At 36.6% G+C, this 20,683-nt stretch overlaps 1 protein-coding gene and 1 long non-coding RNA gene across 2 annotated transcripts in view; one reads left to right on the forward strand and one right to left on the reverse strand.

Moving 5' to 3' along the window:
• LOC118014881 overlaps positions 1 to 20,683 on the reverse strand; it is a 170,072-nt gene that overhangs the window by 118,089 nt on the left and 31,300 nt on the right. The window lies entirely within an intron of this gene.
• The window catches only part of DNAJC5B (DnaJ heat shock protein family (Hsp40) member C5 beta), a 74,373-nt gene that overhangs the window by 45,768 nt on the left and 7,922 nt on the right, over positions 1 to 20,683 (forward strand). Inside the window, exons 4-5 of the mRNA XM_035011255.1 lie at positions 6,657 to 6,870; positions 10,516 to 10,687. Of these exons, the coding sequence (XP_034867146.1) occupies positions 6,657 to 6,870; positions 10,516 to 10,687 (386 nt within the window). The remainder of the gene's footprint in view (positions 1 to 6,656; positions 6,871 to 10,515; positions 10,688 to 20,683) is intronic.

The raw sequence follows: 20,683 nt of genomic DNA on the forward strand, positions 1-20,683 counted from the left end.
ATTATGCTAAGTGAAATAAATCAAGTAGAGAAAGACAATTATCATATGGTTTCACTTATATGTGGAACATAAAGAATAGAGCAGAGGACCACAGGGGGAGGGAAAACTGAATGGGAAGAAATCAGAGAGGGAGACAAACCATGAGAGACTCTGGACTCCGGGAACCAAACCGAGGGTTACAGAAGGGAGGGGGTTGGGGGGATGGGGTAACCAGGTGATGGGCATTAAGGAGGGCACGTGTGGTGATGAGCACTGGGTGTTATACTCAACTAATGAGTCGTTGAACACTACATCAAAAACTGATGATGTACTATATGTTGGCTAATTAAACATAATAAAAAATATAGTATATAATACATACAGCATATAATGTGTTAAAAAATAAATAAATCACAATTAAAATGAGAAAATATCTAGAAGTGAACGTTAAATATTAAAACTTGTGGAATGCAGTTGAAGTAGTACTTAGAGGAAAATTTATAGAATTAGATACACATATTAGAAAACTGAGTCCAGCAATAAATAAAAAATAATACATAATGACCAAGTTGAGTTTATCCAAGAACACAAACTTTATTTAATATTAGAAAACCAATCAATCACATTAACAGAGTGAAAGAGAAAAAATGTGTTTCCTCAACAGATGCAGAAAAAGCATTTGATAAAGTTCAACATCCATTTACTGTTAGTGAATTGGTAAAAGAGAAGAACTTGCTTTTTTTTTCAAGATTTTATTTATTTAGTTAGTTAGTTATTTCAGAGAGAGAGAGAGCACAAGCTGGGGGAGGAGCAGAGGGAAAGGGAGAAAGAATCTCAAGCGGACTCTGTCCTGAGCATGGAGCCTGATGCAGGGCTTGATCCCATCACCCTGAGATTATGACCTCAGCCAAAATCAACAGTTGGACACTCAACCAACTGAGCCATCCAGGCACCCCCAGAAGAACTTAATCTTTAAGATACTAAGACATACTTTAAAGTACTATTTTCAAACTATTATTGGCCCAGAAATAACCAAGCAGACCAATGGAGCTGAACAGACAGCCTAGACATACAGGGAAAGGATTTTATTTTTTAAATAAATGGTGCTGGGACAGTTGGATAACTACATTTTAAAGTAAGATTGGACACCTACCTTCCACCACATTGAAAAATCAGCGACAAATCAATCCTTGACTACCATGTGAAAGGCAAATCTATAAAGATTTTAGAGTTATAGAATTTATAGGACAATATCTTTCTGAATTCAGGATAAAATTGATCAATTCAACTAAATTAAAATTAAGAATTTCTGTTCATCAAAAGATTCCAGAAAGAAACTAACAACAACAAGTTCCCAGAAAGGGAGACTATATATGCAATACATATAAATGACAAAGGATTCATATATAGAATATGTATTTTTTTAAATACTACAATTTAAACATCAAACTAAAAACTGGCAAAAGACTATGAACTTAAATAAATGATATCCAAATGGCATATATATGTGTATCAGCCCATTAGTAATTAGGAAAATGCAAATTAAACCACAAAGGGATATATATATATATATAGACTGTCAAACATTAAATGTCCACCAATACCAAATGTCAGGGAGATGTGCACTAGGACTCCTATACTGGTTTATTATGTTTTCACTTGGGTGTTGACTTAGTCCAAGAGGGCACAGGAGTTCCACTGAACTTCTAGTATTATGACAACTATCAAGTTCCATTATTGCAACACTTGCCATCACCTGGGTTTGCTAATCTAGGGTTTGTTTTCACCTTCAAACTCTGGTTTATAACAGTTCATTTTCCTATTTGCGACCAGTCTCTTTCCCATTATAGCCAATTTTTTTCTAGAAAGAATAGTCTATGTCTGAGCTCAGCTTTTGCTTCTTTTGCTACCTGAGCTTTTTCAAACTCAGATTTTGCTTTTTTTTTTCTTATCTTTGCATTAGATGCTGACTCTGTCACAAGGATAGTTTTAAGGGTTCTAGGATATGAGAAGAAATCACTCTTCCTTTTCTATTCTTTCTTCTTAGGCAGCAGGTAGCTTCTTCTGGGACATTGGAGGGGCAATAAACTTTGTGGCTGAGAGAGTTTAGCAGAAAGTCATACCGCAATGGAGAATTTTTTTTGTTTTTTAAGAGAGGGGGTAGGTGCGAGAGGGAGAGGGAGAGAGAGAATCTTAAGCGAGCTCATGGGGCTCCATTTCATGACCCTGAGATCATGACCTGAGCCTAAGTCATGTCACTTAACCAACTAAGCCACCAGGCACCCCCGTAATGGAGAATTTTGAAATAAGAAACAATAGGTGGTCATTGGAGAAAGCAGCTGAAAATGTGTTGAGTGGGGAAAGGCAACTTACAGACAGCCATGCCAGGATGGAACTTAATTCCCGGAAGCTTAGATACCACCTTTCCCAAACAAGGTTTCCTGTGACATTTTAACCCCATGGAGATAGCTCTGGCCTAGAGGTGGGGCAACATGGTCAGAATCGGGTCTTAGATGACTTAGAGACTGGTAGAGAGTAGTAGGTAGATCTGATGTTAAGAGGATTAGATGTTAAGAGGAGAGAACTGGGCAGAACACTGTAATTTTTATTAGACTTATGCTACTGCCTCAGAATAGGGGCATTAAATAATTACAACTATACATCCTATGTTTATCTTATCTGCCACTCATTGAATTCACTATGCATTTCAGTTGACAGTTGTTACTGGATTTTGAAGTGGAAGTTAGAGGGATTGATGCTATTATTCTAACATCAGTTATAGCCATACCAGATTAATAGGTGACTAAGTACAGAGAGATTTAAAATAAAAGGCACACATTCTGGTTGTGTATTATGTCACTTTTAAGTATAAAATGAGAAATTATAAGAAAGATCTTTAAAATGAATTAGGTGAATTTTATATTTAAATGTACTCTAGCTTCTTCCTTTCACCCTAAATTCCATACATGCTTCCTTGCTCTATAGGCAATTCCCAAAGATGGGTCATTGACCAACTACTTCCTGAGCAGTTTTGTAATTTTGGCAGCTGCCTCTGCTAGCCATATTTCCCAAGGATTCCTCAGAGCCAAGAGTATCTGCCAAGAGGAGTCAAAATGTTGCTGACGACCAGGAATTGGATTTGTTACAAATGGAGATGGTTCAGCCCTCTGAATTTGCCAATGCTATTGTTAGAGGAGTGTGATAAATGGTTGAGTGCATCTGCCCTTGTGAGCTGACAAAGATCTGAGCAGCTTAAAATATGACAAGAAGCCAGGCTTCTCTGGCTAAGTCTTGGGCAGTGTGTATCAGTCTACAACTGAAACTTAAAAACAAGAGAATGTATGCAAAGAGGCACTTTTCCCGGGTTTCTTTTTTCAAGGCAGAAGTAATAGCTCTTGTATTTGATTGGCCTGGAAATGATTTCTGGAACTAGTAGGGGAAAATGCTGCAATTGTATCCCAGAGCACAGTGTGAGAATTCCAGGAATATTATGCCATTGAAATTAATGTGTTTAAAGAATCCACTTGATGTTTTTTGATGATGATCATTGTATCATTGAAGTTAGAGGACTTCTTCTTTCTTCCTTTTTTTACCCCTTTTAATTTGGTAGTAGGTAATTTAAGAGAACAAACTAAACTTTCAGCTATTAAAAGAGAACAACATTTATAATGAGCTTAAAAATGCTTACAGAAGGAAACTACACAAGTAATCTGGTTTTTTCTTTTTTTTTGTAACAAGAAAAAACAAAATAAAGAATCACCTATAATCGTAATGTGTAGCTAAAAGCACTGGTAATTGTGGTTATAACCTTTCATGTTTTTCTTTCTTTTCTACTTGTTTTTCTGCTTTATTCCATTGTGTGTGTGTGTGTGTGTGTGTGTGTCAAGGTCACCAAAGATTTCTATATCACTAAACCCAGTGATCAATTCTTAGTCCTCATCATATAGGACCTATTAATGGCATTTGACACAAATGACCGCTCTCTTCCTTGAAATACTTTGTTAACTTAGATCCCAAGATATATTCTCCAGATTTTTCCTTCTGCGTCATTGGCTTTTCTTTGTTCTGCTTGTCCTTTCTTCCCAAAGCCCAGGTTTTAGACTTCTAAAACCAATCCCTTGGGAATCTTTTCTAGTTCCATGGCTCTAAATACCATCTACCTTCTGAGAACTCTCAAACATAACATCTCCCACAATAATTCTTGCCTAAACGCCAGGCTCATATATCTCTCTTACTTCCATGTCCACTTGGAAGTCCAATAGGCATCTCAAAGGTATCTAAAACACAACTCTAAATCCTAGCAAACCATGCCCTACTGCAAAAAAAAAAATCTATTGTCAACTCATTAAATAGTAACTACAAACTTCTGTTTGCTCAGGCCCAAACTCTGGGGCCATCTCTGATTTCTCTTTCTTTTATATCCCACATCCAATCCATCAGCTAGCCCTCAAAATATATCCAGAATCCAACCACTTCTCATTATATCTTCCACTACCACACTGACCAGAACCACCATGAACTTTTCCTAAGAGAGTGTCCCTGCTTTGGCCTTTTTCCTCTCCAAGAGTTAGTAATCTTTCTAAAACTAAAGTCAGATCATACCACTCTTTTTCTCAAAAAACCCCAATGGCTTCCCATGTCACCTAGACCAAAAGCCAAAATCCTTACAATGGCATACTAACATTCTGTGTGCCTTACTTTTTTAATTTAAAAATATAAAAAAGGCAGCATAGTGCTGGTTAAGAGCATGTGCTCAGGGTCAGATTGCCTGTATTCAAAGCCTGGCTCTAATTATTAGCTGTATGATATTGGGCAAGTTACTTAGCTTTCTGGTGGCTAAATTTCCTCACCTGTAAAATGGGATCATTATAATACCTATTTCATAGAGTTGTGGTGAATATTAATGAATTAATATTTATAACATGCTTATAATAGTGCTGGCATATAGTAAACATTATAAAAGGTTTTTTAAATGACAAAATAGGCATTTTGTGCTATTTAGCATGATTTCATCATGAATTCTGCACATAAAAAACATCTCCAATGGTCCTATCTATAAGAATTTATAGAGGGGCACCTGGGTGGCTCAGTTGTTAAGCGTCTGCCTTCAGCTCAGGTCATGACCCCAGGGTCCTGGGATTGAGCCCTGCATGGGCTCCCTGTTCTGTGGGAAGCCTGCTTCTCCCTCTCCCACTCCCCCTGCTTGTGTTCCCTCTCTCACTGTGTCTCTCTCTGTCAAATAAATAAAATCTTTAAAGAAAAAAAAAAGAATTTATAGATAACTCAAATGTCTCTCAAAAAGCGTGAAATGTTTTGATTAAACAAATTTAAAATGAACTATCATTGCTTTATTCTTTTTGTTTATTCTGAGTGCAGAGTTGAAATGGATTTTACACCATAATTTATACTTTTAAGTATTTTGGTACTTTTTAAGCACACTGATGCTGAGCTGCTTAATCACCTACTTCCTAACCAGCAATACTTTAATTCTTAAAGTGGCGTGATTTTTTTTCCTGTTTATTGGGTAGATTGACTTATAAAGTATACCCTACTTTTCTGCTCTATTTATGGCCTTTTATTATTGCATTAAAATGAAGTGGTTAAGCCTAAACCAAAACAAAAGCTTAAGGTATATTCCTATATATAGCTATGATGGGCATAGTAGGGAGAACGAGTCATATAAAATTTCCAGTACAGAGTCATGAAATTCATTGACTTTATAGTGGAAGAATTACTATAGACTCAAGTTTTGCACATGGCTTCAATCATTATTTAAATCTGTCTGTAGAGGGAAGTGAAGGAAATGGCCACCAGTCAGACCCTGACTATCATAGCTCAGTTCTTACCATCATTTTACAGGTTTTTAAATACTTGAGTATAATTGAAGAATAAATAACCCCCAAATATCTCTTTCTCTCTCTCACATACACACACACACACACACACACACACACACACACTGCAACATAACACATACACATACCCTTCAGGAACTGATTTATGATCCACAGAGAAGCGAGGACATTTTACTCACAAGTAAACTTCTACAGATTATTTAAAGTGGAAAGATCTATTTGAAAAGAAGTCAAATATACATTTGAAAACAAGGGAAGTCCTAGTAGTTGTTCATAAAAACAAAAGGGAGTAAGGATTTGTGGAAGATCTGTGAAAAGGGTCATACTATTTATTCAAGGGACTATGAATCAGGTTTTTTTTTTTTTTTGACAGTTGAGTTTAACTTTTTGAATATGTGGTGTGAAGTTTTGTTAATTCTAGAAACTTGTTACAGTGCTAAATGGAATTTTGGTATAAACTGACCCTACTGTACAAACTCTTAAAGGCCTCTGCATATTGAGATGGGCCACTGATCAGCTGCCAGGTAAAAACAAACTTCACGTATTTGCCAACAGAAAGAACAGACTCTACAACAATGCAGCAGTTGAGAATTCCTTTGAGGATGTGAGGAGAGAAACAATGCTACTGTGCCTGCACATCAGAAACAAGAGACAACATCTGATGAAAACTTGCTTAGTTACATCAACATTTTTGTGAAACTTAACACTTCACAGTAATTGCATGTAAAAACGGTGTACAAATGAATAGTGCCCCTCCTAAAATGTCAAAGCAATTCTTGTCAAATAACACTTTTCCTCACTTTTTTTTTTTAATTTTAAAAGAAAATTGGCCCTGAAACACCATCCAGACAAGAATCCGGATGATCCAGCTGCTGCTGACAAGTTTAAAGAAATCAACAATGCCCACACAATACTTACTGACATGTCAAAGAGAAACATATATGACAAGTATGGATCACTGGGACTGTATGTGGCCGAGCAATTTGGAGATGAAAACGTTAACACCTACTTCATGCTGTCAAGCTGGTGGGCAAAGGTAAATCAATTTTTTCTTTAAAAACAATTTCCTAGAAAAATCATGGTATTATTCGTTCTTTTAGGCTCCATCTCAGAGAAAACCTAATCTTACTATATTATTAAACTCTTGTAAATAAAAAGAGATATCACTTTGACTGAAAGCTGTTATTTGAGGATCTTTTCTTTTTCTTTTTTTCTTTAGCTTGTCAAATAATTATAAAATACAGCATGACTTAAAATACCTGTAGACATTAATTATAATTGAATTTGAGGCTTCAGGTTAATTCTGACTGCCCTCCCTCCCCCCATAATGACTAATTAAGAACTGACTCACAGCTCAAAACAAAAATAATTTATTAGTGTGACAAGTGCTTAGTAAATTATTATAGGACAAATTTAACCATGTACTTTACTATCTAGAGCATAAGCTACCTGAGCAAACACAGTACTTGGGAGAATGTATGGTAATTATGTGATAGGCTCATGTGGGGCCTGACTTCAAGTAGTGGAGAAGGAAATGAGGGGGGAAAAGTGAGAATTAAGTAGTGCTGGAAGGATGTTGAAGAGACACAGAGGGAGAAATTAAAAAAAAAGGATATCTGGTCAAGAAGAAGGCAACATTTTTAAGGACTTAGTGCAATCAGAATTGACTTCTGACAGTAAATTTTGTGTGGTTTCCTAGGAATACCTAGTATATGAGTGTTTGATGATAGTTATATATATATATATATCTTCTGATAAAAGGGTATTTACATGTGAACTATACATATGGTCCATCAGCATATTTTTTGTACAATTCATATAATTTGGGAAATCGTATGAACTCACATTCATATGGGTGGTAATAATTTAAAAAGCTACAGATCTCCAAAAAGAGGGATTGTTATTTTCTTCCACTAAAATAAATCTTGCTAAATTGAAGAGTCTTATATATGCAGGAGGAGAGAGAATATATTTTTATACATAAGCATGGAGCGTCTGCAACCTGAAGCCTCACTTGTCTTCTGTAGTCTCCAACATTTCTTTTCCTAGAGATAACTGGGATTCCAACTGAAACCCCCTTTCTCTATTGTTGAAGACCTGGGAGGGAGACAAGTTCCCACTGAGTGGATTTGGACCTTGGAACAAGAGTGTACATAATGACAATGTCATTTATAATAGATTGAGTGTTCATATAACAGTGTGGGCTTACCTGCAAATCTAACCTCCAGGCATGACATTCTCTCCATGGGAAGGTATATTTGGCATTCTAGATAATTTACATACCAGCACCTGGTTGCATATTGGGGCTGGCCTGCATAAAAACGAGAATAGGCTTCCTTGCTGCGGAAGTTGACAAAATTGATCAAAATTCATATAGAAAAGCAGAAGCTGTCCAAAAGTATAAGAGATTTTTGAAATAATTCCTGATATGGCTCTTTAAAAATACAGTTACAAAGAAATTTACCTTCTTCTTCTGCTTATATCAAAAACCTAATTGCACAGTGCCCATTAGAGAGGGCTGGCACATAGTGATCATGTATTAGGTGTGCACTGCAAGAATGATTTATTGTACCAATGAAAATATGTATTTCAAAATATTGGACTCCTACTTATGCCTAGTAGTGTGCTAAGCACTGTAAGTATATAAGGCAAGGTTATTTCTGCAACAGGCAAACAATCTAGTTGGAATAATTAAAGAACAAAACAGTATATGAATTAAAGGAAATTTTTGGAGAAGAGAAAAATATGGGAATTGCATGGTAAAGACAAAAAAGGACAAAGGTAGGTAAAAAAAGGAGTAGCTGGTTGGGGCAGGAGCTCAGGAATACTGCACAGGAGGGTTGGGGACGCAGCTGGTGAGGAGAAGGGTGTTGCAGTTTTGTTTTCAGAGTAATTTACTTAAAGTCTATGAAAATGTAGAGTACACATGGCAAAAAGATTATCGGCATGAGTGTGTGACTGTAGGCTCCATGAGCCACTGTAGGCTCCACCCCATAATGGGGACCAGAGTCAGAGATGGGGTGCTGGGCTAAGAAGCAGGAATGAGCCAGGTGAGGCTCATCGACATTAAAGATTTCTACTTTAACTTCCTGAAGAACTACATATACACAAGTTGATCTTTATCCTCTTTCTCTTTTTAGATAAAATCTGCATTCTGATTCAAAGATGTATAAAACACTTCCTATGCCAAATAACGTATTTTTTTAAAAAAATCAAATTTATTTTGCTCAATTAACAAAAGTTTTAAATTGGAGGTTGGGAAAGTTTTTCATTTTTAGCTATGGCAGACTTAGTAAGCAAACCTTTATCTTTTTCTAAAAAGTATTTTTATATATTTATTTTTGATTGAGAGAAAACAAACATGGGGGAGGGGCAGAGAGAGAAGCAGGCTCCCTGAGGAGCAGGGAGCCCAATTCAGGACTCGATCCCAGGACCATGGGATCATGACCTGAGCTGAAGGCAGTCGCTTAACCACCTGAGCCACCCAGGGACCCCTAAGCAAACCTTTTATATGCTTGTGGGGAAACCCTGGTGCTGGCTGTTCATGAGGAGGAACAAGTTGTTTATCTATTAACTACTTCATACATTCATTAATTCAATAGGTATTTATTGTCTTCCACATGCCAGGTACTAAATCCTTAGGTTAGGAGGGACCGAAGGGTGACTAACATATAGTTCCAGCCTCCAAGAACCTCAGTCTAATGTGAGACAAACATATAAACTGATCAATGTCTTAAATTGAATTTTGTCCTGAAGAAATTTATATGGAGTACAGCTGGGGCACAAAGGAAGGAGAAACTGTTTTAGAGTGGGGGGGGGGGATCAGGAACGATGTCAGAGAGAGGATCTTTGAGATGAATCTTCAACACACAGTGGGCATTTTTTAGATGGCTGGGGAATGGGAAGGGGCCCTCTGGGCAGATGAATCCACAGGGAGAGCAAATCTATCAGGTATGGCAGGAACAGGGCTGTGCTAATTCACAGAAGGGTTTGAAGCCAGATGACTATTAATAAGGACCTCAAGCCTTTCCTGAGAGGCAGGAAAGTTGCTACATACATTCAAGAGAACATGTATTTCAGAGAGCTCCAACAACAACGTGCAGAGTAGAATAGGAGGCAAGAGTAGAGGCAGGGAGGCTAGTTAGGAGGCTATTGAAGTGTTAAAGGCAGAGATAACAAGATCTTTCTAAAGTCCTACCATCAGGATAGAGACAAGGAGGAGGGTGTAAGGGAATTTGAAGAGATTCTGGCAGGACCTGGTGACTAACAGAAATGCGGAGGTGGGAGGGAGAGCGCTCAAAATCTCTTCTTTGGTGAGAATAATTCAGTCCCCTTGGTTAGCTCATTTGATCTGTAGAGATTGTGTTTGTTTTGTTTGCTCTACTCTTAATAATGACCACCATAGCTTATGAATAAAGAAGAAAACATCACCCTTCATTACTTAGGCTACAAGTCACTTCCTGTGAACTTGTTAGGCAAAACTTTATAAGGAATTTGTTTCCAAGGCAACTAAAAAGGCAGTTCTTGTATGGAATAAGGATGAGGGTGAATATGTGGTCTGCAGGGTGAACTGCATTATCTTCAGGTCTCTGAAGATACATGGATGCACACTTAATTTCTGGGGTTCTCCCACACTCCACCACCCCTAACCCCTATTTTGCTTTGCCTCTGCTTCCCCTAGACCCTGTTTGTCATCATTGGCCTCTTGACTGGCTGTTATTTTTGCTGCTGCCTATGCTGCTGTTGCAACTGCTGCTGTGGACGCTGCCGGCCCAAATCGTCGGTGCCAGAAGAGGACTTTTATGTGTCCCCAGAGGATCTTGAGGAGCAGATCAAGACTGACATGGAAAAAGGTGGAGTAAGATGAGAACAGAGCTAGTGGGTGTCCCTTCGCAGGCCTGACCAAGCATGAGATCCCTGACGATGGTTATCACTAGAGTGAGAGAGATCCAACAACCCAATGAGGGGAATCCCAAAGACAGTCATCTTTGGTACCTCTTTTGGAGAGGATAAAAGGACAGTTACCTCTCCCAGCTGCAGAGAAAAGTAGAACCTGACACCATTAAAAAGAAACATGCTGACCACAAAGCAAAGCCAGTACAATTCGTGATCTCATTACAGGAGCATGAGCTCTAGGTTCAGGGAGGTTTGGGTGGGAATGCTCAGGCATACAAGAACCAAGCCTGTTACCTTAGGATCTCTATTTACATAGAAGGGAGTGGACATCACAAAAAGTCAACAACCCTTGACTTTTCTTCTTTCTGATTACCTGATAAATGAGTTTTGGGTAGAACTGGGGAAGGGTGATATTTCTTCCCTGGAAATGTAGCTTCCTTTCAAATCCACACATTCAGAGCTAGCCTCAACCAGCATCAAGAATATTGTGCTATGTAAATGGGACTGTTTGCTTTGCTTAATCACCTCCACATGTTTGTCTATGTGTATACATGACCAGGAAATATTACTTGATTCTTCAAGCTCATTCCACCCAGAAAATGATAAAGAAAAAAAGTATAAAGAAAGATAAAACCTCACAGAATTCACAACACCAGGAATACTTCATATGCTCTGGGAAATGCCTTTGTTTAAACAAGCTGGAGTCAAACCTGCCATTGTCCTCTCTGTCTTGCAGCCATAATCCTACTATCATTTTCTCCTTTAGAATGCATCATTATTCTGCCTTACAGACTTCATCACTAAATCACAAAGAACCTTGGACAGCCAAATAAAAGAATTACTTGATAATTCAGACAGTGGCCCATTGTTGTCAGAATTGCTGAATTTAGGAATGGTACACTTCTCTGGACTGTACTGATTCTTTTGATCACAATGAAATAGAATTTCTATGACATCAAGCAGCAGAGACTATTTAAAGACTTCCACATACCTTTTATTCCCTATCAGATGTGATGCTAAGCAATAGTGTTATTACCCACCCTGACTCCAGCTTGAAGGAAGAAATCTTCAATTATATGAATCATACTTAGTCCAAACAATTTTAGGATCGGGAGTCAGAGAAGACTGAGGGATTTTCCTGCAACCTGTGACCCCTCTCTATGGGGACCAATGCGTGGTCATTCTGGCAAAGAAGGGGGTTACTCTAACAATTTTTTATTACTGCCCCGGTAGACAAATCGTGGGCCCATGGTGAGATATAATTACAATTGCCTTTTGCCTTATCTGGGCTATAAAAGGACAATTAATCTTTTAATGAGGACATATATACCAAAAAGAGCAAGCAAGCAGTACTACTTAAAAATGGGTTAAACAGAAATATATATGTATGTAAACTCCTCTCCATGGAAGGGCCAGTGACCTTGCATAACTTGCTTAAGAATGATGATCCCAGTACATTAATCCCATCTGCCTTTGCAAGGGAGTTAAATTGTTATAAGATCACATTTACTGGCTCTATTGTCTACAGGATCTCCCATAACATCCATCAATCCAGTACAGTATTCAAATACTACAGAGGATAGAAAGGGACAGTGAGATAGGAAAGTATTGTCATCATTATCCACTGTGTCAACCTTACCTTAACTTTTCCTGTATAGTGCAGAAATCAAAACTAGGTGAATTGAACCTAGATATCCCAAATCTACTGTTTCATACTTCTCTGAAAAGCCTCAAAGTCTTTCCTCTTTTAAATTAGATAAAAGCTCTACCAGGTCATTTCAGCAGACCTCTTTGCAGTTTTTTTTTCTGGAACAGAAATTTATACTCAGTGCCAAATTCCACCCAGGTTTCCTTCCTGCAGGATGGCTGGTGATAAATCTGTGTGCCTCTCACTGTTCTCAGTTCTGACACCCCAGAGTTACCAATTCCATTGCAGAGGTCATATTCTAGACTAAGTAAAGCATGATTTCACTTGAATGTGTTACTAAGAATCCTTAAGCAAAAAGAAAAGTTTTATTCTATGCCCAAATATTTAAAAGCTCTATGCAGAGTTGATTCAAGTTTTAGAGGGCTTGACACTTACATAATTTGGGCAGTGCTCTTTAAGAAAAAAAAAGCACAAAGTTACAAATACAAAAGTAGGTCTGAAAACAAATATTTATTTGTAATGAGAAAAGGAAATCACAACAAAATGCAAAGCTTAAAAACTGAAAATACCATAAATATCAGAAGTCTAGAAAAGTAGCAATGGTTTAATTAACAGCCTGGCACACCTCTGTAATACTTTCCCCCTATGTTTTCTGGATGCACTGTTCTTTGACTGCCTCTTCATTTAACAATAATTTTGGAATATAATTTTCTATAGGAAGAATAGAAAAATAATTCTGTTTTTCCTCTAGTGTGTTTGATCAAGATTTGTTTTCTCTCATGGCTTTATAACTCATTATTGATAATGTCTAAATTTTTAAGGATAGCTATTAAATTTGAAAGACTAGTCTATTTCATTTGTAAGATTTGGAAGAATTTTTCACAGACCACTTTTTAAGTCTGTGCATTTCCAAATTTGTTGCCCCTACATCATCCAATACTTCCAATATCAGAGCCCCCTGGGCACAATCATACAGGGTGACATCACCTCTGGCGTGGATCTTCATGTCTCCTCAGCAAGTGAACTGGCATAGGGAGCTATTATGCCGGTATGGCTAGCAATAATGAGCTATGCATAGATTCGTTGCAAACCCCAAAAACATATGCCACTAAACTCAAATGGGATCTATTTCCCCTTAACTGAATCCCCCAAATATCCATAGCCCCTCTGTTGCCCTTCATCAAGAAGAAACGTGTGATGGAGGGAAAATCAAAGTGGAAAGAGACACTGTTTTTGCTGATTATAATTAAAATATCTTACTTTTGCAAATCTACAAAAATATAAGCATATTGTTAGGGCCCCAAAAGGCCCTCAGAAAGATCTGCACAGATAGAGGTCCCTGAAGCTTAAATTTCATTAACCTAACAGTAAATTCACCAGTGCTCTTCAGTCTAACATTTCATTATGAAAATTTATGCCTTATTTGCAGCTAGGTGCACTAGTTTCAGATTTTTACCCCACTAATTCAGAGACTTAATGTAGTTTACAGATAAAATTAATGTAAGTTAGGGCTCGTAAAGATGAAAGAGAAGATTCCATGTGAAGACTATGCTTTCTGGACTGTGATCCAATAAATGGAATACGGTCTCTTCTGTTCTACAAAAGAAGGGGACCCACTTAAAGTTGTTTAAGAAAATAAACTTGAGGGGTGCCTGGGTGGTTCAGCTGGTTAAGCGTCTGATTCTTGGTTTCAGCTCAGGTCATGATCTCAGGGTCCTGAGGGGCTCAGTGGGGAGTCTGCTTGAGATTCTCTCCCTCTCCCTCTGCCCCTCCACCTGCTCATGCACACACACTCTCTCTCTCTAAAATAAATTTTAAGAAAACAGAAAATATACTTGAAAGGGACTACTAATCATTTAGATATCAAGCTACTCCTGACAAATGATAAGAAGCATATATCAAGATTTGAGTCCATTGGAAGGCACTGGTGAGCCCTGGGGCTTTAAGATTTTTTTTTCAATGATTCTGAAATTAAATAAAATATGGTAAACATTTTCTCACTTAGGGAATTTTTAATTATCTTACATTGAATCTAATCATACAATCCTAGGATTTTATAGTTGGAAGAGATCTGAGTAGTCAACCCTCACCTCCCCACAAATTTTCTAGCAGACTGCTGACTAACCTCATTTGAAAGCTGCTAAGGGTGGGGAGATTTGGGACCTTGTATGAAAGTAAGAGATATTCATAAAAATTCAACAACCAAAGAAGGATACAGAGTCAAAAGCAGGTTTACACCAACCTTCTGGTACTAGTTCCCCAAGGATAAAAACACTTTTAAAAATTTTTGTGTAAATATTTATGGGGTTTCATTTTACAAAACTGGTATCGTATCTACATATATTTTTTGCTGCTTCTTTGCAGAGCAAAAATTTTGATGAAAAAGGTGTCAAATTTTTAAGGGGATTATGCTTTTAATGTCATGTCTAAGAACTTTTAGCCTAACCCTGAGTCATGAAGATTTTCTCCAATGTTTTCTAAAAGTGTTATAGTTTTATGTCTAACATTTAGATCTATGACCCATTTTGAATTCATTTTTGTTTATGGTGTGAGACTTAGGTCATCTTTTTTGGGGGGAAGGCACATGGAGTTTAATTGTTCCAACACCATTTGTTGAAAAGATTATCCTTTCTCCATTGAATTGTCTTTGCTCCTGTCAAAAATCAGTTGGCCATATTTCTATGTTTATTTATGGACTCTATTCTGTTCCATTGATCTATGTGTCTATCCCTTCACCAATAATACAGCCTTGCTTTCTGCAACTTTAAAGTAGGTCTTAAATTCAGCTAATGTGATTCCTCCAACTTCATTCTTTTTCAAAACTGTTTTGGCGATTCTATTTTCTTTGCCTTTCCATATAAATTTTAATATTAGGTTGTCTAAATCTACAGAAAGATACCAATTTTTAAAATTAGAATTGCATTAAATTTGTACATTAATTTGGGAAAAATTTAAGTCTTTATTACTATGTTGAATCTTTCAATCCCCCAATACAGTATGTGTCTCTATTTATTTAGGTCTCATTTGATTTCTTTTATGAGTGTAGTATAGTTTCATCATACAGAGATGGTATGTTAAATGAGTACCTAAGTATTTCATTTTGGGGAAAGCTAGTGTAAATGGCACTGGTTTTTAACTTGGGTTTCCAATTGTTCATCACAAGTATTTACAAACATTTTTGTGTATTGACTTTATATCCTGTGTTCCTGTTAAGCTCACTTACTAATTTGTGTTGTTGTGTGTGAATTCTTTGGGATTTTCTATGATGACAATTATGTTATCTGCAAATAGAAATGGTCTTATTTCTTCCATTCCAATCTGCATGACTTTCATTTCTTTTTTTTAAAATTTTATTATGTTATGTTAGTCACCATATAATACATCATTAGTTTTTGATGTAGTGATCTTTTTCTTGCTTTATTGCACTGACTAGGATTTCCAACACTTGGTTTATTACTCTGCTGCAACCATCTTCAAATTCTTAGCTTTTGAATCAGCTATACCACATTTTCATTTTGCATTGGGTTTTGTAGTTATGTAGCCAGTACTGCTGAAATATTTCCCTGTATGGACTATAAATCCTTATTTCAAGCTTGATACTCACTGGTAAGGAACAGAACAAAATTCCTCCAGAGCATAATGCCCTGCTTTTAGGGAAGACTGAAGTTAACCGAGATGATAAGGTGCAGTGGGGAGAAGTAGATGGAGCAAGAGTTTTATATTAATTATCAATCTAAATGCTATGCTACAGATTATACTGTGCTTAGAGACTTGGCCAGTATATGAAATTACAATTGAAAATTTATTTTTCATATGTATTAATTTTCAAAAAAGTATGGTTAGCATTTATTATATTACTCTGAATTTAATTTCCAGAAATGCCAAGATAAAAAGTATAATAAAACTAATATGAGATTATCCTCTCTCCAGAATAAAAGTTATAGCTGCTTAATACTTATTGCCTCCTATGCCTAACTAGACTAACAAAGAAGAAGAAAGAACAGGAACTAGCTAGAGGAATATATTTCTGATTTGAATTCAGTGACTAAACACCTCAAACTTTGCTTTTAAGGACACATTATAGAACATTGTACAAATCTCTTAATTTATGAAAATCCAAATTTAAAATATCAAACTCTTTTTTAACCAACTGACTTATTAAAAAAAACATTAGAAATGTTTTTCACCTACCTTGATATATTTAATAATTTTAGTTTTATATCTAAAGCCTATAATTTTTCTTGGATTTTTTTTATTAAGTGCATATTTCAAACATGCCTACTCCTCAACACTGGCTAAAGCCTAAGATAACTTCTGATGCTGTAAAATAGTACCAGTTTCTGTCTGAGAATAGTGGTATAGGGTAGGATTTGGCAGTAGAAAGGAAAGATTGGCTTTAGTATTTGTATCTCTTTCAACTATGTGAAAGGGTATAATTCATATATAATATAATTCATATAATTCAGCTTCTACCCTTAGTTCAGGGGAAAAGTTCAGTGGCATCTTCAATATTCGCTGGAAACTACAGAACTTATAAATGGATATCCATTTCTTTCTCAAAATAAAGATATACTCCCAGTGGGATCCTAGGAACACAGGGAAATACTATTATTCTTATGAATCAATCAGGATCAAATAGAAGAAAGAAAGTGTCTAGGGGAAGACCATCACCCCCTTTTTTTTTATCTTGGAAAATTTGAAACTTGAAAGGTAAAGGTAATGGGCACCAGGTGATTTTCCTTCCTTTCAAATGTTCACAAATTAGAAGTTCCACTTTGTGAATTTTTTAGCGGTATATTTAAAACAATCTCATTTAGACCCCATACTCCTCTGTTGGCTGAAGACCACAACGAAATCAGAATACTACTAGCCAAGAGAACTTTGTAGACCATCTTGAGGTACCCTGTTTCCCGGGACTCTGTGTCTACGTGTGTGTGTGTGTGTGTGTGTGTGTGTGTGTGTGTGTGTGTGTGAGAGAGAGAGAGAGAGAGAGAGAGAGAGAGAGAGAGAGAGAGAGGGCGAGCATAAGCAAGAGCATAAACGAGAACCAGTTACCTCTAAACATCCTGGCAAAACAAACCAAGAATACAACAGTTAACTTCAGGTTGGTTTGTTTGTTTTTTCCAAACTGAAGGCAATGGACTGAAAACTCCCAGTTAAATCCTAAAGATTTTTTGTGCAATCATGATTTCCCCACTTTTTTGGAAGGAGAGGGAATAAGATATCTAAAGAGAAGAATTTAGAGTGTTGACCTTGGATCTAAAAATATGAAATTCAGTGATAGAAAAATCTATTGATTGCTTAACTGCTCTTGATACTCATTGGATAAAACCCAAATAAATTCACAGCCACTGAGTTGAAGAGGCCATATGGCTTGTAATTAGACTCTTGCTCTCAGCCAAGATATTGAGACATTTATTACATTTGCTCTTTAGCATTCATCACACATTGCTGCCCAGGAAAAGGGCACAAGGAAGTGATTAAATTCACCTTCCCTTGTTTCACCAACCCTTACTCAATCTCCTTCCTACCTCCTTCCCCCCAACCAAAAGGAACCCATTTTTAAAATTAATTCATGGAAAAAAATTCTTGCAACTAACTAATCCGAAGTCCTTTGGTTCTTCTTTATATGACTATATCAAGTAAGCTCACCAAGGCTCTGGCCAGGAGACCAGAACAAGGGAGTGTGCTCAGAATGCTACCCCAAAAGCGGCTCAAAGTGGATCCAAAGTCTCTTCAATTTTTGGCTATCAAGGTTCAGTGAGCAAATTTACTGGACAGGTTTATTAAGATAAGTTTTTCCACAGCAAACATTTATTGAGCACTTAATATTTGTTAGACACTGCAGTGGGAGCTAGAAAAAAAAAATACATGGCCCCTGCTATCTTGGATTTTATGATCTAGCAGAGGACATGGGGCAACAAATGTCAAATAATGACACAAAGAGCTAGTTAATTTAAAAATATAATAAACATACCAAAGAAGAGGCACAGGGGCTGTGATAATAAACACGAGGGGGCCTGACTTGTGAGACAGTGTAATAAGGAACAGAAGCAAGAGCATAAATAGGAACCGGTTATCTCTGAACACCCTGGCAAAGCAAACCAAGAATGCAGGTAAAGACAGCTTCCCTGAGGAAGTGACATTTAAAGCTGAAGACATAAAGAATGAGGAGTTAAGGGGGAGGAGATTATGAAGATAGAGAACCCTAAAATGGATGAATCTTGATACCAGCAAAACATTTGGCACAATATCTCCCTGCAATGTATGGATAAGATGGCAAATTATGTTCTCATGCCAGACAAAGCAGTTACGGTCATATTGGGCTTTTCTACTGAATAGTTTTATCAAGGAATTGAATGAAGCAGAAGTTGTGCAGAGACCATATTTGCAAATAACCCAAAATGGAATATGTTCAGACAAGGGCTCATACCATCAAAGTGAAATATGATAGAGGAAAAGCAGCTGGAATCCTGGGCAGTTTGTTAAAGAAAAAAAAAAAAAAGCAGGAGCAGTAAGATTTAACTAAATAAAGGGGGAAATGTGAAAGGGTATAATCCAGCTTATATAGCTATATATATATACTATATAGCTACAATCCAGCTATAACTCAGGAGGCTCTGAGGAGAAAATTACAAAAAAGTAGAGGAGGTGAAATTTTATTCACCCATAAAAAGTAATGAAATACTGAACCATGCTACAATGTGGATGCACCTGGAAACATTATGCTGAGTGAAAGAAGCCAAATACAAAGGAACAATTATTGCATGATATAATTTATATGAAATAACAAGAACAGATAAATCTATTGAGGCAGGAAGTAGACTGATGTTTGCCAGGGCCTGGGGAAGGGAGGACTAATGGGTCCCTAGTTTCCTTTTGGGAAAATGTTTTGAAACTAGATAAAAGTGGTGAATTATACTAAATTGTTCACTTTAAAATGATTAATTTTATGTGACTCTTACCTCACTTAAAAAATACACATCGTAGAGAAGGGTAGACCAAGATTTGACTAGAGAAAGAAACTAAATACCCTTCCTTCAGAAATGGAGAAGTTTTTTTGTTCCCCACAAATTCACCCATGGTAGGGAATGGAAGATACCATGGGCCTAAGCAAGGCATCAAATTCACAAAGTGAGGGGAGATAGGAAAGTTGATTATCAGCCTCTTATGCCAGCTACTTTGAGAGCAGATACTGCTAGTGGCCACAACTGAGGGCTTTGGAGTCAGACAATTCTATTTCAAGCCCTAATTCGATAGGTTACTGGTTGAGATTTTGGGGGTAATTCACTTAATTCCTTAATCTGTTATTGCCTTTATTAAATATTGAATACATACAGCTATCATGACTTGACTTTATACTTTTCATAAAAAGAATATTGCCATTACCTTTTCAGTTCCTTGCTGACTTTCCCTCTGCTATCTTAAATCATTTGTAATCATTTTTTCCCTTCAGTTTTATTGAGATATTTGACATACAGTGCTGTTTAAAGTGTACAGCATAATGACTTGACTTATATATATTTATGAAATGATTGCCACAATATGTTTAGGTAACATCCATCTTCTCATATAGATACAAAAAAAAAAAAAGGAAAAAAAGGTTTTCCCTGTGATGAGAACTTTTAGGATTTACTCTCTTCGCAACTTTCAAATATACCATACAGCAGTATTAACTATAGTCATCATGTTGTACATTACATCCCCAGAAATTATTTATCTTAAAACTGCAAGTTTGTTACCTTTTAACTACTCACACTTCTGGTAACCACAAATCTGATCTCTTTTTCTATAAGCTTTTTTTTAATCCACATATAAGTGAGATCATAGAATATTTGTCTTTCTCTAACTTAATTTCACTTAGTTTAATGTACTCAAGTTCCATCCATGTTGTTAAAAATGGCAAAATTCTTTCTTTTTTATGGCAGAATAATATTCCATCACATGTTCATGTGTGCCAGCATACACACATACCTTTTTTTTTATCCATTCAAACATTGATAAACACTTAGGTTGTCTCCATCCATGTCCTGGCTATTATAATGTAATCATTTCCTTACTATCCTTTTTAGTATTACAACTATATATATTTACATTCCTAACGAGTATATTGGTTGGTTTTGCATATTTTTGAAATTTAAGTGAATGGACTCCACATTTATCCTCCAACTTGTTTTCACTCAACATCATATTTCTGAGATCCATTCACATTGTGACTGCTTTTCATTCACTTTCACTTCTGTATAATAATCTTCTGTGAGAACATACCATAAATTTATTTATCCATTCTACTGCTGACACATAT

Source organism: Mirounga leonina, unplaced genomic scaffold (genome assembly GCF_011800145.1).
Source record: "Mirounga leonina isolate KUSES-001 unplaced genomic scaffold, KU_Mleo_1.0 Mir_165, whole genome shotgun sequence".
NCBI classification, from domain to species: Eukaryota; Metazoa; Chordata; class Mammalia; order Carnivora; family Phocidae; genus Mirounga; species Mirounga leonina.